The sequence below is a fragment of the Megascapheus bottae genome, chromosome 15 (genome assembly GCF_031878675.1).
Source record: "Megascapheus bottae isolate mThoBot1 chromosome 15, mThoBot2.hap1, whole genome shotgun sequence".
Classification (NCBI taxonomy): Eukaryota; Metazoa; Chordata; class Mammalia; order Rodentia; family Geomyidae; genus Megascapheus; species Megascapheus bottae.
The window spans coordinates 55,127,073-55,142,604 of record NC_143523.1 but is presented as its reverse complement, the minus strand read 5'-3'; the positions used below and the strand labels follow the sequence as shown (position 1 = coordinate 55,142,604).

The window sequence follows — 15,532 nt, the reverse complement described above, 5'->3', positions numbered from 1 at the left end:
AGAAGAGGGGCTGATTGTAATCCTAGCTCCTCAGGAGGCTGAGATCTGAGGATTGTGGTTTAAAACCAGCCTGGGCAGGAAAGTCTGTGAGACTCTTATCCCTAGTTGAATGGCAAAAAGCAGAAAGTGGAGCTGTGGTAGAGTATTAGCCTTGGTCAGAAAATCTCAGGGACAGTATCTAGGCCCAGAGTTCAAGCCCCAAGACTGGCAAAGGGAAAAAAAGTTTTCTATAATCCCTACCAGTATTCTTCTTTCTTCTAAGGGACAGTGAGAAAGAGCTGCCAGGCTGGGGCTGGGAATGTGGCTTTGGTGGTAGATTGCTTGCCTAGCATGCATGAAGCCCTTTGTTTGATTCCTCAATATCAACCACATAAACAGAAAAGGCCAGAAGTGGTGCTGTGGATCAAATGGAGAGTGTTAGCCTTGAGCAAAAGCAGCTCAGGGATGGTGCCTAGACCCTGAGTTTGGGATCCAGAACTGGCATAAATCAACCAATCAATCCATCAGTCAATCAATCAGGGATGTCAGGGACCAGTAGGGCAAGGCTCTAGGTCTTATGGGAAGGAGGGAAAAGGTCCCTGCTAACTTCTTAATAGAAGGAAGCTGGGATGTTTAAGCTGTACATTCCTCCCCCAATCATCTATGTGTGGCTTCAGGGAAGAGGGCGGCCCAAACACAGAACTAGCACACAGGGATAGCAGAGTCTGGGAGGAAGGACTAGCTGAAGCTCCTCCCACTTCTACAGCTGGCTCTCAACGTGGGAGCCCAGCATCAGCTCCCTTGGCATTCTGTTTCTCATATGCACTGCAGGCACAAAAGGGTTCATGGCATCCATAGGTCCGGGAGGACCACACCTGGACTTAGATATCCAGACAAAAGGAAGAGGTGACTAAAGTGGATGAACCAACATAAAAAGCACAAGTTCAACAATAAAATCCATATGGAATACCAACTGGCCCCAGAATCCTCCTCTCAGCAGGACCTGTGGTCACCACACACTGGTTAGCAAGTCCAGGAAGCTTGGCTCAGGGTAGAAGCATGCCTCTGAGCTCTAGGCCCTCACAGAGAGATGCCACAGGCAGATGGCCCCAGGAGAAGCATGCAAATGACAGACTTGCTACCAGAAGTCAACAATCACACTGGCCTCATGCCTCCACCTGGAAGGCCCCTCTGGGGATTCCAGTGGATTACAGGAGAGCATGCCACCTTCATGCCCAGGGCTACAGCACCTGACAATCTGCAAAGACTAGGTAAGTGGCTATAGTCTTGGACCTGTCACCCACAGAGTGACCATAATCAGCAATCTCTAGCGCTAAACAAGACCCTCTTGGTGTCAGGGACTTGTCCTCCCATCTAGCATTCTTCTGCTTGCAGCAATTTCCAGAACTGATATCTCCACATAGGTACAGACAGGTGTGCTCAGAGATCAGGCGTGCATGCCCACCACGGCCCTCCACATGCCTTCTCCCAGTGCCCAGCCTTCAGACTCACAGGGGGACAGGCTCTGAGATGAACAGGCAGACAAAGCACTGGCCTGCTGCCCTCACAGGGATTGGTGCCCTCATTCTCTGCAGCCCAGCAAAGATCAAAGCAGCCCTGCTCCTGCCCAAGGACAGAGCCAGGAGTGCCTAGAGTCCTTATTGCTGTAGCCTGGGTATGGACACTCAGCAACAGGCACCCACCTTATGGATCCAAAATAGGTACCCAAGCCAGCATATGCTGGCTTTGCAAATACATCAAACTTGGCAGGCTCCTTCCATGAGTCATGTGGTCTGGGGGCTGCCTGGGGAGGGATGGGCTTAAGGGGGAAGGCTATGAAGCCTGCGTGCAGGCACCTACCTTGACCTGCGCAGAGCTTCTTCATCCGGGTCTTGCACTGTGAGAAGAAAGAAGCCAGTCAGAAGGATTCACCGAAAACAGAAGAAATGGCGTTGGTGCTCTGTGCAGAGTGAGTCCCCAGAATTCAGCCAGCCCTTCAACGCTTTCTGCCTCCCTCCTGTCAACTGGAGACAGGAACTTGGCAGAGAGCCAGGAGGAGCAGGGAACTTGTGGTCCAGCCAGGAGAGAATGAGCAGAGTCCAGCCTGCCATATTCTCTTGTCCTGGCCCTGGCAGTCACGTCACCTGAAAGTCGTGTGACACTTCGTTGCTAGGGGTGGAAGGTTACCCAGAATGGATAGTCCACCCAGAGGGTCCCAAAGGAGCTCTGCTTGCGCTTAGCAGTTCATCAGCATTAGTTTGTTTCCAAGGATTGGTGGCTTGGCTCCTTGGCTCTTGTGAGACTTAAGACTGTGCAGCAGGCCTGTAATTCTAGAGACTCAAGAGGCTGAGATCTGAGGATCATAGTTCAAAGGCAACCCAGACCGGAACATTCATAAGACTCATCACTAATGAACTATCAGAAAAGCTGGAAATGAAGCTGTGGCTTAAGTGATAAGGCACTGGCCTTGAGCTCAACAGCCAGTTCAAGCTCCAGTACTGGCACATGCGTGCGCGTGCACGCACACACACACACACACACACACACACACACACACACACACACACTGTGCCTCAGGACCAGGACCTTCCTAGACCTCAGCATTACCCTCCTCTGGCCCCACCCTGGCAGCCCTCACTCACTGAATTCTGTCCCGGTCATCTGGGCCAGGATACGGAAGGAGCGAGACTGCAGGTTTGAGGACCGGCGAGCCCACTCATCAGCCTCGTCCTCCGGCTTGCTCTGGTTCTTGATCACAGCCTGGTAGACAGGAGAGGCGCTGTCCACCGCCAGATCCTTCACAGGAAGGCTCCTGCAGTGTAGAAATAGGTGTGAGCAGGGGGCTGGGATGGAACTCGGGTTTCCCCTTCACTGTACCTCCTCCCACCTCCCAGAGGCCCATTGGTGACATTACTGTTGTGTCCCCAGCAGGTCACTGCTCAGAACCCAGTGCTATTGGGTACCTGAAACAGTGGATCCTCAGTGCTCAGGGTGGTCCAACAAGGCAGCAGCTCCTCTTGTCTACCAAGGGTCAGGAGCTTCAACCCCTCCTGTCAGTCCCTCCCTAGTGCTAACCCCCATGCCACGGGTGAATCCTTGCAGAATCCAGGGCAAATTTCCTTGAAGTAATTTTGATCTCAACAGGGGGGCCCAGAGTTTAGGGCCAGGGTCCTCTCACTGCCCTCTTCACACCTGTGGACCCTACACTGTGCTACCTGGAAGAGGTGGGGTGGGCCCGGCTAAAAAGAGTGTGAAACAAGATCACAAGGCAGACACGTGAGGGCCTGCCACAACTCATAGGGGACATGAAGGTTGATAGGACAGGGGAGGGGGGGAGGGGGTAGAGAAAGGCTTCAGGTCTACTGCCCCTGAGCAACACAGTCCTTTAAGGAAGATATGGCAATCCCTTCTCAGACTTCTAGAATCTAGCACTTGGTAGAAGCTGGGTGCCAGTGGCTCATGCCTGTGATCCTAGCTGCTCAGGAGGCGGAAATGTGAGGATCACAGTTCAAATCCAGCCCAGACAGGAATATCTATGAGACTCTTAACTTCAATGAACCACCAAAAAAGCAGGAAGTGGAACCATGGCTCAAGTGGTAGAACCTAGCCTTGAGCAAAAAACGCTAAGGGACAGTGCTTAGGCTCTGAATTCAAGACCTAGGACCTGTAACACACACACACACACACACACACACACACCATGCAAAGCTCACAGTAATGGCTGCCAGTCTAGATTTCTCCTGTCAAAAACATTGAAACTGAGGTCCAGAGGGTTCTGCTGTTAGAATTCAGGCATTCTGGTGCTTAGCCTAGTATCCTTTTTATCAGGCCCTGCACAGTCATGGAAGATCCAGAATGCCGCTCCTGGCTATCAAAACCTTTTATTGACTATGCGATGACTGGATGAAGACATGATCTACCCAACATCCTTCGTCCTGCTTCCATTCTGGTCCACAGGAGACTGTCTCCTGGTGAGATATCTCTGCAAGGAGCTGGAGAATTGGCTTTATCTCCCCTGATTGGTTTTCCTGGGCTCAGCTCAGGAAGGACTAGGCCAGCAGAGGTGAAAAAAAGGAATCAAAGGTAGATAGAAATGTCTCCACTTCTGCCTCTGACCACTGTGGGCTGATGGTTACACTCAGAAAGGGAGGCCTTGCAGACTCCTCTAATATCTAGCCAGGAAGTGGGCTGTGGCTGTCCAGAAAGTGCACTGGAAGGGTAGAAGGGATCCCAATGGCTCCTACAGTCTTCGGGTGAAATAGGTAATAAGAAAAAGGTTGGGAATTTAGCTCAGTGAAAGAGTGTTTGCCTGGCAAGTAAATGCAAGGCCCTGAGTTCAGCCCTCAGCTCCACCAATAAAACAAAAACAAAATAACACCAAAACCCATTAAATAAATAAATACCCCATAACTACATCTCTCTTGCTCCTGACTCTGGCTGGCTGAGAGGAGAGGAAGAAAGGAAGAACTGGAAACCAAGGCCTTGCTCTCTGGCCTGTCTACATGTATGGTCCATAAAGTGTATGAGAGGCATTTGCTTCCATTTTCTGGTGTGGTGGTGGTGGTGGTGGTGGTGGTGTGTGTGTATGTGTGTAGAACTGTTCTGTCTTCCCCAGCTCCAAGGACTCAAGAAAGCTTCCAAGACTGAGTTCCTCAGAACTCAGCAGTGATGTCTTTTTTTCCCACCAAACTGTAAGGAGCAAAGATTGGTGCCTCTTTTGCAGCAAGAATTGGGAGGGAACCAATCGCAGGGCCTTTCAAGCTAGGGAAGACATATGTAAGAGAGGACAGAACACACCCCAAAGTCCCAGAACCTAGCGCTGCTCTCTGGTGACACGTAGAATATCTGCTTCTTCCTACAGACAAGATCTATCAGTTATGAAACTTCAAGGCCACCTCTGACATTTACCCCACTGAGTACTGTTCCCAAAGCAAGTTCATCTTTTACCTCCCTGGCATAGTCCTAAATATCCATAGATCTTTCTTTCAGGAGGATTCTGGGAGGTAGACAAGGAGGATTCTTGGAGGTAGCCTTGAAGAGGTCCCTTTGCCACCCTCAGGCCTGAATAATGACCCAGTGTGTGCAATACAGAGAAGAGGCCGGGCAGGGGTGGGGTGGGGGTCGTCCCCAAAGCATGGCCTTAGGCTGGGCACAGTGTGAGTGCAGTCACTCTGGATTTCTGTAGCCACACTGTCATCATTTGGACCTTGTGTAGGCTGTGGCGGGGGGTCAGGGGGGTCATTTGGCTGCAAGGTGGGTGTGAGGGAAAAATGTAAACAGAGCACACAGACTGACCACTGGTCCTCAGACACATCCCACTCAAACCCGCACACCAGCTCGCAACCAGACAGACACATGGCGCAACAGACTGCAGGTCTACTTACGCCAGCGGTGATGCCCTGCCAAGCAGAAAGAAACCCAGCCGTGAGTTGGGCGTCCATCATGGGATGGCAGAGAGGCAGCACATACAAAAGAGCAGGGTTAGGATATCAGAAATGAGTTAGGGTAGTGGGATGGGAAGAAGAGGAGAGAAACAGAGAGAGAAACAAAGAACACAGTAAGTAAGGAAGGATTTTGTGGAAGTTAACAGCATCAAAGCAGCCACATCTGGTATGGCTGAGTGAAAAAGGAAGAGGAAAAAAAAAATCATCCTTTCCAGGCACACCAGAGAAAGGAGTGGGAGAGAAGAGGAAGGGAAGCAGAACCTGGAAAAGATGGAGATTAATCAATGGTGTATCATAGTCCAAAAAACCCATAGGTGCCCTGGTGGTAAAAATCAAATGACAGCGGCTGAACACACAGGTGGCTCACACCTATAATCCTAGCTACTCAGGAAGCTGAGATCTGAGGATTGCAGTTCAAAGCCAGCCCGGGCAGGAAAGTCTGTGAGATTCTCATCTCCAATTAACCACCAGAAAACCGGAAGTAGCCTTAAGCTGAAGAGCTCAGGGACAGCGCCCAGGCCCAGAGCTCAAGCCCCACAACTGACAAAAACAAAAACAAAACAACCCCCCCCTCCAAACCAAATGACATTAATCTCCAAGGTGCAGAAAATATAAAGCGTAAAAATCAATTCTTCTATTGTCTGCTTTCCCGTTTAAGAGGACACCAAAGACCACTTAGAAAAAAAAAAAAAGTTAACAGGAAATCATGGGCTTGGTCTGGAAGTTTTGTTTTTCTGGGTGAGATATTGGTTGTTTTCATTTTACATGGTCATAGTTCCTGCTTTGAAGAATGGATTTAAATCAATCAAAGCTGTCCAGGGATCCGGCCTAGTCTAGCTGGATTGAGACTTGCAGCTCCAGAGTTGGCGATCTCCACCCCCTAGTGGTGACAATAAAATACTACATTCTCTAGAGGACACCAAGGCTCCCCAGGACCAGGGGAACACCCAGAATTCCGCCCCCTGGCCTCTGGAACCTGTCCTGGTCCACATGGACTGGATTTGGAAAGATCTGCCTGAGATCTTTAACCCATATTACTCCTAATAGCTATTTTCCTTCTTTAAAAAAAAAACAATTACTATCATCTCCAGACTTTCTGCTCTGATTGCTAAGGATTCTGACCAAGGAATAAGATATTACTTGAAGAGACAATCCACCAGTACTGAAAGTTAACCCTATGGAATTCCAAGGCAGAAAACCACAGGGAACTCTGTGTGTATACTGTCTAAGAAACAAAAGTTAGAAGAGAGAGAGAGTGAGACACAAGCAGACAGAAAGATAGGAGAAGAAAATAGGGAGAAAGAGAGACAAAGAGAGAGAGAGATAAGGAAGGAAATAGAGAAGGACAGACACAGAGAGAAAGAGAGAGCAGAAAAGCCAATGCCTGTAATCCTAGCTACTCAGGAGGCTGAGACTTGGAAGTTGCAATCAGCCTAGGGCAGAAAGTCCATGAGACGCTATCTCTAATAAACCAGCCAAAAGCCAGACTAAAGGCATGGCTTACGTGGGATAGCTTTAGCCTTTTGCAAGCAAGCCAAGGGAGTACAGCAAGGCCCTGAGTTCAAGTCCTGGCACTGGCAAAAATGAGAAAGAAAGAGAGAGAGAGGGAGAGAGAGAGAGAGAGAGAGAGAGAGAGAGAGAGAGAGAGAGAGAGAGAGAGAGAGAGAGAGAGAGAGACAGAGAGAGAGACAGAGACAGACAGAGACAGAGACAGAGACACAGAGAGAGAGACAGAGAGAGACAGAGACAGAGTGAGAGAGAGAGATTAATGTTTGCACAATTAGTAGTTTCATCTACAAGAGTTTCAGCCAGCTCTCTTCCTAGTCCACCTTCAAATTTCCAGTCCTGGTTACCAGTCAAATTGTTAGAACCAGAATATCTTCACGTCTATTGCCCCTGAGGCCAGGCTTCCTGGGACAAGGAAAATGAGGGAGATGCTCATCCGTTGGGGGTTGGCTGCTAGATTCAGCTTCGATGGTTGATCTGAAGCCCCTTCCCGACAAGAAACCTGTCCACCCAAGAGCGAAGCAGCCCCTGTCCCCTTTCCTAAGACCAGCTTAGTGGAGAAAAGCTGAGGGCTTTGCAGAAGTCTCTTGCTAAAGCAGCCTTTTATGATGCTAGGAAAAGATGGAGACTGTGAAAAGCTCTTGGAGAAAGTGCCATATTCTGCATCTTTCTCCTTAAAGCTGAGCATGGAGTGGATTCTGATGTGGAGCACAATTGTGTTTTGGAAGGCCCTGGTGAAGGCTGGCATTACCCCTGCCCCCCCCCCCCCCCCCCCGCAAAGGCTGGTATCAAGGAAGCCCAAGGTAAGGGGAAAAAGCCAATCCTGATGGCATCCGGCGGCCTCGGCAGGCAGGCAGAGATGGAGAGGCGCTTACCCACTGAAGTCACTGCCCTGAGCCTGGGCCTGCCCGGCGATGGCGTCCATGATGGCATCCTGGGAGTACATGCTGATAGGCGTGTTGTACTGTGCATGGATGATGGTGGCCTTGCCTCCCAGGCCCTTCACCTCAATGGGCTTGTGGGTGGACAGGGCTGAGTCCTTCAGGGCGCTGGGGTTGAAACGTTCCTGGTAGTCAGCACTGGGGGACAGCAGGTGAGGAGCAGGGGTGAGGTGGAAGGGAGGGAGGGAGGGAGGGAGGGAGGGAGGGAGGGAGGAAGGAAGGAAGGAAGGAAGGAAGGAAGGAAGGGTGGAAGAAAGGAAGAAAAGGGAGGGAGGGAAGAAAGGAAAGAAGGAAGGGAAGAAATTAAAGGAAGGAGGGATGTTGGAGGAAAGAAGGAGGAAGGAAGCAAGGAAGCAAGGAAGGAAGGAAGGAGGGAGGGAGGAAAGGAAGGAGAGGAGGAGGTGGAGAGGAGGTCAAGGCCAGTGCTACTGGCGGTGGGTATTGAGAGAGACCTCCCAGAGCTGGCACTCTCATTCCAGGGAGTCCCCACTGTGATGCGGTGGGGTCTGGTCAGGCATCTCCTCAGCACCTCCCCAAAGCCCTGTGTGGGCTTTTCTTGCCCATCCCAGCTCTCCCAGATCCCCAGCAGGCACTGGTTAAGCCTGAGCTTCCTCCCACGGCCAGCAGGGGGCGGCGCCAGGCACGAGGCGCTCACCCAGCACACACAGTCTCAATGGAAAAGCAGACCAAGGGAGTTAGGGGAGCAGGGATTGAGAAGAGGATAAGAGCTAGGTTCCATGAGAAAGGCAGCAGTAGCAAAAACAAAGTCCAAAATGTCCCAAAGGTGAAAAGCAGCCACAGTGGGCACCCGCAGAGCTTCCAAGCCAGACTTTTCTGTGAAGGGGCCGGCTCATTGTGCCAGCTACCACTCTGTGGTCAGGGGTTCCCGACTCTTCTAGATGCTTCCACACATGTGCTTCTTCCTGGGAGCAGGGCACAAGGCTGTCCAGGCATCTCTAGTTCTGTTTGCCTCTACTCATCTGGAGACTCTTTCCTCCAACAGATAGGTGTGCTCCCCCAGGGAAAGAGACCAAATCAGGTGCAGTCGATTTCTGGGGTCCCTCCAGGACCCCAGGTCTTCAGGCTCCCGCAGGCCCCAGCCAAAGTGCAGCCTCCCGCCCCACCACAAAACCAGAGTCAGCCTGCCAAACTAAAGCTGGAAATTGAGAACCAAATCAAGATCATGGAATGGACAAAGACCCGCCTTGCAATGCATTCACTCTGCTCACAAGCATGGCGCCTCTGCAGGCTCACACAGGCCATCAACCGCACCCCTACTCACACATGCACATACATCGCATGCCACGGGCCATGAACACATGCTGGGCTGGCACACGGGGACACGCACATGCTGTCTGGATACTAACTTGGCAGGAGAGTTGGGGACCACCTGAGAAAGAGAGAAAGAGCAAAGAAGACACGGGTTGTCAGAGCGAGACTCCGGAAGGGCGCATGTGCGGTGGGGAAGAGATATTGAGGACTGCCATCTTCCTTAGCTCCATCAAGACGAGCTGTTCTTGATGAGAGAATGGAGGAAGGAGAAGAGGAAAGAGCCCCGACTCAGGAATCACCACCTCAGGACCTCTGATTTGGGCTAACGATACCACAACAACCATGCTCTGTCTGCAGTGAGCCCAGCACCCTCAGCCAGGGAGAGAAATGGCCTCATCCACTGTGAACGCAGCCATTGCATGTACACGGATCCCCGCATTGCACAGTCCACCTAGAAACTAGGGGAAGCTAGCTGGAGGTTGGAGAGAAGCCCACTATGGCTGCTTTAAGAAGCCCCAGGTCCTTCCTGGAGTGGCAGCTCTGGACTTAGCTCTTTTACTGCAGTTGCAGTGATTTGGGTGGGGAAGAGTCAGCATGGTTGCCATGCTCCCTGGGGGTTGTTCTCTGTCCCACAGCAGGGCAGGCAGCTTTCTGAGGCACACAGAGGTAGACGGAGGAATGCAATCCCCAGTGGGCTGAGGGTGAGCAAGACATAAGAAGGCCCAAGAGGAGGGCAGGGCCAAAGCTTGCTACAGGACAGACTCCAGCTGGGGCAGCTCAGTTTGAACACCATTGAGGGACCTGCCCTCCCTCTGACCTGAGAGCCAACCCCCTGGAACGCAAGGTCTTCAGGAGAGCGCTTTCCTTCCTTCTCTCTCTCCCTTTCTTTCTTTCTTTCTTTCTTTTCTCTGATACTGGAGCTTGAACTCAAGGTCTGTACTCTTGCTTAATTTTCATTTGAGCCACTATTCTACTTCTGGCTATGGAGTTGGAGAGAAGAATTCTCTCAGGATAAATGGCACATGTTTGCTCTCATGTGGAAGCTAGATCTAAAACATAACTGGAAATGATAACCTATACAGGACTCTCAGCACTCACACAGAACTAGACTGAAGGCGCTACCCTTCAGGAAGGAACCCAAAGGTGTAACTCCTCTGGATGTTTAAAAAATAATTTATCAAAACGAACTCCAGAAAATGGAAACATGGGTGGTTTGTTGTTATTGTTGTTGTTGGTGGTATTTGTTTTTTCTTTTCTTTTCTTTTTTGTGCCAGTCCTGGGCTTGAGCTCAGGGCCTGAGCACTGTCCTTGGACTTTCTCAAGGCTAGAGCTCTACCACTTGAGCCTCAGCACCACTTCCGGCTTTTTTCTAGGTATGTGGTGTCTAGTAATGAAAGCCGAGTCTTCATGCATGCTAGGTAAGCACTCCACCACTAGGCCCGACTCCCAGACCCTGGTTTTTCTTTTTCCTTTTTAGGAGGGCCCAAGTCAGGGCACAGAATGGGAGGGAGGAAGAGTGAACAAATGCAACCATGCTATTCAGTAGACACTATGAAGAAAATGAACTATGTATCTTGTGGGCAGGAATGGAAAAGGGACACCGAGGAATGGAAAGTGAAGAAAGGTATGACACTGTCCAAAAAAACCATGAATGTACTTATTACCTGATGTATAAAATGATGACCTCTCTGAACAACACTTTAATCAATAATAACAATAAAATTATATTTGAGAAAAAAATGTTCAAGAAGTAATGTATTCACTACCTTACAAATGTAACTGTAACCCCTCTACACATCACCCTGACAATCAAAGAAAAGTTTTTTTAAAGAGTTCTCTCAGATTTGTCTGCCCAGACTGGCTTGGAACTAGAATCCTCAGTCCTCAGCTTCCTGGGTAGGTAGGATTATAGACATGAGCCACAGGCACTGGGCATGTTAAGGTTCTATAAAATCAAATTCCTTGCCTGGCAGTCCCTGAGGCCAATGGTCCTGGCTGAAACCTGAGACCCAGTGTCTCCAAACTCTACCACCCACCATGGTCTGTGCACCCTGGGCTCTGCCTACCCTGCTGACTTGGCCCTGATCATCCCATAGCTAGGCCCTGGCTTTGCTCAGCTCCAGGCCCCCCACTGTCTTGGAGCTGATAAAATTCCTTCTGTCTTCCCAGACTCAAAATAGCCACAAGTAGAGCTATATTAGGCAAGGACCAGCTTGGAGCTTCCATTCCTTCTCCATGTTTGGCCAGTGCTGACAGCTGCAGGGTCAGCGCTTGCCCTGAGCACCACCGACGTGCCCAGCAGAGGGCAGTGTTGCCCCTGTTGGGGTGAGAGGCGCCTCTGTGCGTCCCTGCAGCCAGTTCCTATTTATGTGGTACCAAGGAATCGAACCCAGGGATTTATACATGCTAGGCAAGCACTCTACCACTAAGCCACACTTTCAGCCCTGGCTTTTGTGGTGGTGGTGATGGTGTTGATTAGAGATAAGAGTCTCTTGGACTTTCCTGCTTGGGTCAAATAGAGATCTTTTGATCTCAGCATCCCGAGTAGCTAGGATGACAGGCGGGAGCCATGGGTGCCTGGCTCTGTCATTTCCTTTCTACTCCTAGCAGATAAAAAGCTGCGAATAAATCACATTGTATGCTGCCCCTTGGGGTGGAGCTGGGGACAGGACTTCCTTTTGGAGTCAAACAGCACAGAAATCACTTCCTGATCTGCTTCTTCCTTGAACAGGTGAGTCACCTGTCTCAGACTTCCATTTCTCATATATCATATGGAAACTGAGGCGCCTGCCCCACAGATGGGTTGCACAAACCCTGAATCTAAAGCCCTTAGCATAAGTGTGCAAAGGATAGAGGAAGAGATTAGCATTTGCTAACTTCTATAGCCTAGGATCACTTAGAATGTTGCAAAGATGGCTGCCTCTGGCCCCGGGAGCGTGGCCTAGTAGTAGAGTGATTGTCTAGCATGCACTAAGACCCATGTTCGATTCCTTGGTACCACATACATAGAAAAAAAAAAAAGCTGAAAAGTGGTGCTGGGACTCAAATGGTAGAGCTCTAGCCTTGAGAAAAGCCCAAGGACAGTGCTCAGGCCCTGAGTTCAAGCCCCAAGACTGGCAAAAAACAAAAACAAAAACCAAAAACAAGATGATGGCCTCAGTTCACAAAAATCTCCCTTCCCTTCCCAAAGATTGCTTCTGGACAGTAGCCCTGATTCTGGTTTGGGCTGGTTGGTTGGTTTTGTGCCAGTCCTGAGGCTAGAACTCAAGGTCAGAACTCTACTACCTGAATCACAGCTCTACCTCCAGGTTTCGGTGGTTAATTGGAGTTAAGGCTCATGAACTTTCCTTCGGGGGCTGGTTTTGAACCACAATCCTCAGATCTCAGTCTCCTGAGTAGATAGGGTTACAGGTGTGAGCCACTGGGGCCTGGATGACGCACCAGACCTCTTCCTCTCTGGCTCATCTTCCCCTGGAGGGAACTGTTGGGTTCTGCTTCTTTGGTTATCAAAGCATAATTTATAGATTTTCCAGGGTTAGGGAAGCCTCTGTGCCAATTAGATGGCCCTTGGGTAGCTTACTCTCTGTCACAGAGCAAGATGGAGTCAGGCAAGCCAAGGCACCCATCTAGCATGCTACTTACACTGTCTTGCTTTATTCAAATTCCTCACCCACTCTGAGCTTTTGTAAGGTAAGGAGAGAAAATCTGTCTGTGGAGTTGCTGAGATAAAGTCAGCCCCCAACCAAGAGCCAGAGCTCGGCCAGCAGAGACGTTGGCATTACTGAGAGTGGGATATCTTTCTGTCTGGGGTCAGTCTCAGGCAGAAAGTCCCAGAATGTTCCAGAAAGTCCCAGAAATGACTGAGAAGATTTTACCAGCTTATTAAAAAGCAAGAAGGCCACTCTTGGTTTTGTTAATCTTCCATTTTCTGCAAAAAGCCCCTCACTGGGAAGCTCAGAAGCTACATGTGGCTCTGCCATCTTGGCTCAAGGAAGCCACAGCATGGCCAGAGCCAGTCTTTCTCAGAAAGAGCTGGGATTGAGGTTCTGGTTGCTCCCATCTACAATCCTAGCTACTCAGGAGGCTGAGCTCTGAGGATCGCAGTTTGAAGCCAGCCCGGGCAAGAAAGTCCATGAGACTCTTATTTTCAATTCATCAGCAAAAAAAGTTGAAAGTGGAGCTGTGGCCTAAGGAAAATGAAAAACAGCTAAGCGCTAGCACTCAGGCCCTGAAATCAAGTACCAATACCTACACAAAATGGGAGGCAGAAGTTGTGTGTGTGAGGCGAGGGAGAGCAAGCTGGGGAGAGCTGGCATGCTCAGGATGAAACTGAGCTTTGCAAGACAAAGGGAAGAAGGGGCTTGGTTGGGGTCTGACTGATTGTGACCTTCTGCATACTGGTGATGAATACAGGGCAGCGGGTACCAGGTGAGAGTGGCAGAATGGAACTCAGCACTCCACATGGACTGGTCCCCAGTAACCCCAAGATAGTGTGTTTTTTTTTCCCCATGAGCCACTAGACTATGTTGGGAGCCAGAGTGGAATCAAACTGTACTTTGATTTGCATCAGATAATTGCTTGATTGTCTTATTGGTTTTTGGCCTTGTTCTGTTCAATTGATCTGAGATTTACCATATGAATGTAACCCCCAACAGTTCCCTGATTAACCATCTGATGTAACACCTGGAAGTTCCCTGGTTTCAAGAAGGGATATAAGCCTTGAGTTTGGAAATAAACGGGGCTGCAGTCTTTACCTGGGCTGCAGACCTCCCGGACCCCATATGTTTGTCTCTCTATTTTTTCCTGTCCCTGCCCTCTGTTTCAGGAATCCCAATTTGCTCCATTACCTCAGCCTGCTCTGCCTTCAGCAGCCAGAGATTTAAGCAAAGGTTCCAAGAAGAGCTGGTGGGAAGAGACTGGAGTCAAATGGTCCACATAGCTGTTCCCTTCACCCACCCCTCCATGATGCCCCTGGCTCCTGGTTCCTCTAACTTGGGTCCCCTAATTCCTAGGGGCTGGAGTGGCTGTTCTTCATGGCCCTTTTCTCATTGGGGTCTTAAATCACCCGGGTCAAGATCAACCCTACAAGCTTGCTCCCTTCACACCACTGTTCAGTCTCTGAATGGAGCATTTTAGTGCTTTCTCCTTCAGGCAGCCTTCCCGGATTTCTCCCATCCCTAGAGAACTCACCCTTCTACAGCAGATGCTGCCTTGTTTCTGGCTTAAGAGTTCTTGGAGAGATGGGGACTAGCCTATCTCCTTGAGTCATAACTCCTAATGGCAGAAACCTGTGAGTCCCCTGGGGAGGGGTGTGTGGCCTTGTTTGAAATTTGGAGAAGACAGTCTTTTGTATATAGGCCTAACTCTGCCTCTTAGTAGCTGGACATCCGGACCTCAGGTTAACCTTCTCTGAGCCTCAGTTTCCTGCTTTGCAAACAAGCTGACCTGTAACCCCAGAGTGATTAGGTAAATTCACGATGTACCTTGCTTGGGGCAAATGTCATTAGGGTTTTTGCTGGCTTTGCTCTGAACCAAAGCTGCCTTGTTGAGCGCAGGGCTGGCTGAGGCCCGTGCCTGCCTCTGACCACCTCATTAGGCATCTGCCAGGAGCACTGAGGATTCAGGCGGCCCCGCCTAGGAGTTACCTACCCGCCTAGGAGTCCAGCACACGAGGCCTTCCCTCGGAGGCTCATCTGATACATCTGAGCCATCTCCCGCAGAGTCTCTGCCGAGTACAGGCCAATGGGATTGTTATACTGCCTCGGCTGGCTTGGGCCTGGCAGGACTTTGGGGCTGACTGGGCCCTGGGTGCCCTCCAGATTGGCCTTGGCCCCTGGGCTGCCCTGTGGAGGACTGGAGTCCAAGGAGCAGATAGAGGCCTGGGAGAAGGACGAGCTAAAGGTGTCCCTGAGCTCCAGGGTACCCGAGCTGGCCCTCGCCTCTGGGCTGGGTGCTGCCAGGCTGCCATTCGTGTCCGCAGCAGGGTCCTGGCACAGGGCAGCGCCATGCAGGGGAGAAAGAAAAGATTGATTAGAAGCCACACATGGTCGGTATGCTTCAGCATGGACTTGAAACAGATGTGTTAGTGCAAGCGCCCACGGCCTGCCCCCCCCCCACACCTGCAGACAGTTGCCTGGGATGTCCCAGCTGGAGAAGGCACAGGTCTGAGGGCTGACATGGCTCAGGACAGAATGCAAAGCCCTGGGTAGAAAGCCACCCCTGTCTGCCCCATGTGTCTATCCTCTATTCCCATGGACACCCCGTAAGCACAGCCCAGCTTCCTGCTCAATTAACCCATATGGTGAGGCTGAGACCCCGTGGGGCCAGGAAGACGAAGGCCCCAAGGCTGACTGGGCATTTGGGATAGAGATGAAGAAGTGAAAGAACCAG

At 50.6% G+C, this 15,532-nt stretch overlaps 1 protein-coding gene across 7 annotated transcripts in view; it reads right to left on the bottom strand.

Annotated features, from left to right (window-relative positions):
• Ldb3 (LIM domain binding 3) overlaps window positions 1-15,532 on the bottom strand; it is a 76,843-nt gene that overhangs the window by 47,864 nt on the left and 13,447 nt on the right. For 3 of the 7 annotated variants that reach the window (XM_090346718.1, XM_090346719.1, XM_090346721.1), the window contains exons 4-6: window positions 14,792-15,129; window positions 2,622-2,791; window positions 1,840-1,876 (exon numbers count right to left, since the gene is read on the bottom strand). In XM_090346718.1, the coding sequence (XP_090202844.1) occupies window positions 1,840-1,876; window positions 2,622-2,791; window positions 14,792-15,129 (545 nt within the window). Of the gene's footprint in view, window positions 1-1,839; window positions 1,877-2,621; window positions 2,792-7,804; window positions 8,009-9,237; window positions 9,261-14,791; window positions 15,130-15,532 lie in introns of all 7 variants that reach the window. The other 4 variants (XM_090346717.1, XM_090346720.1, XM_090346723.1 and 1 more) reach the window with 2 other exon arrangements.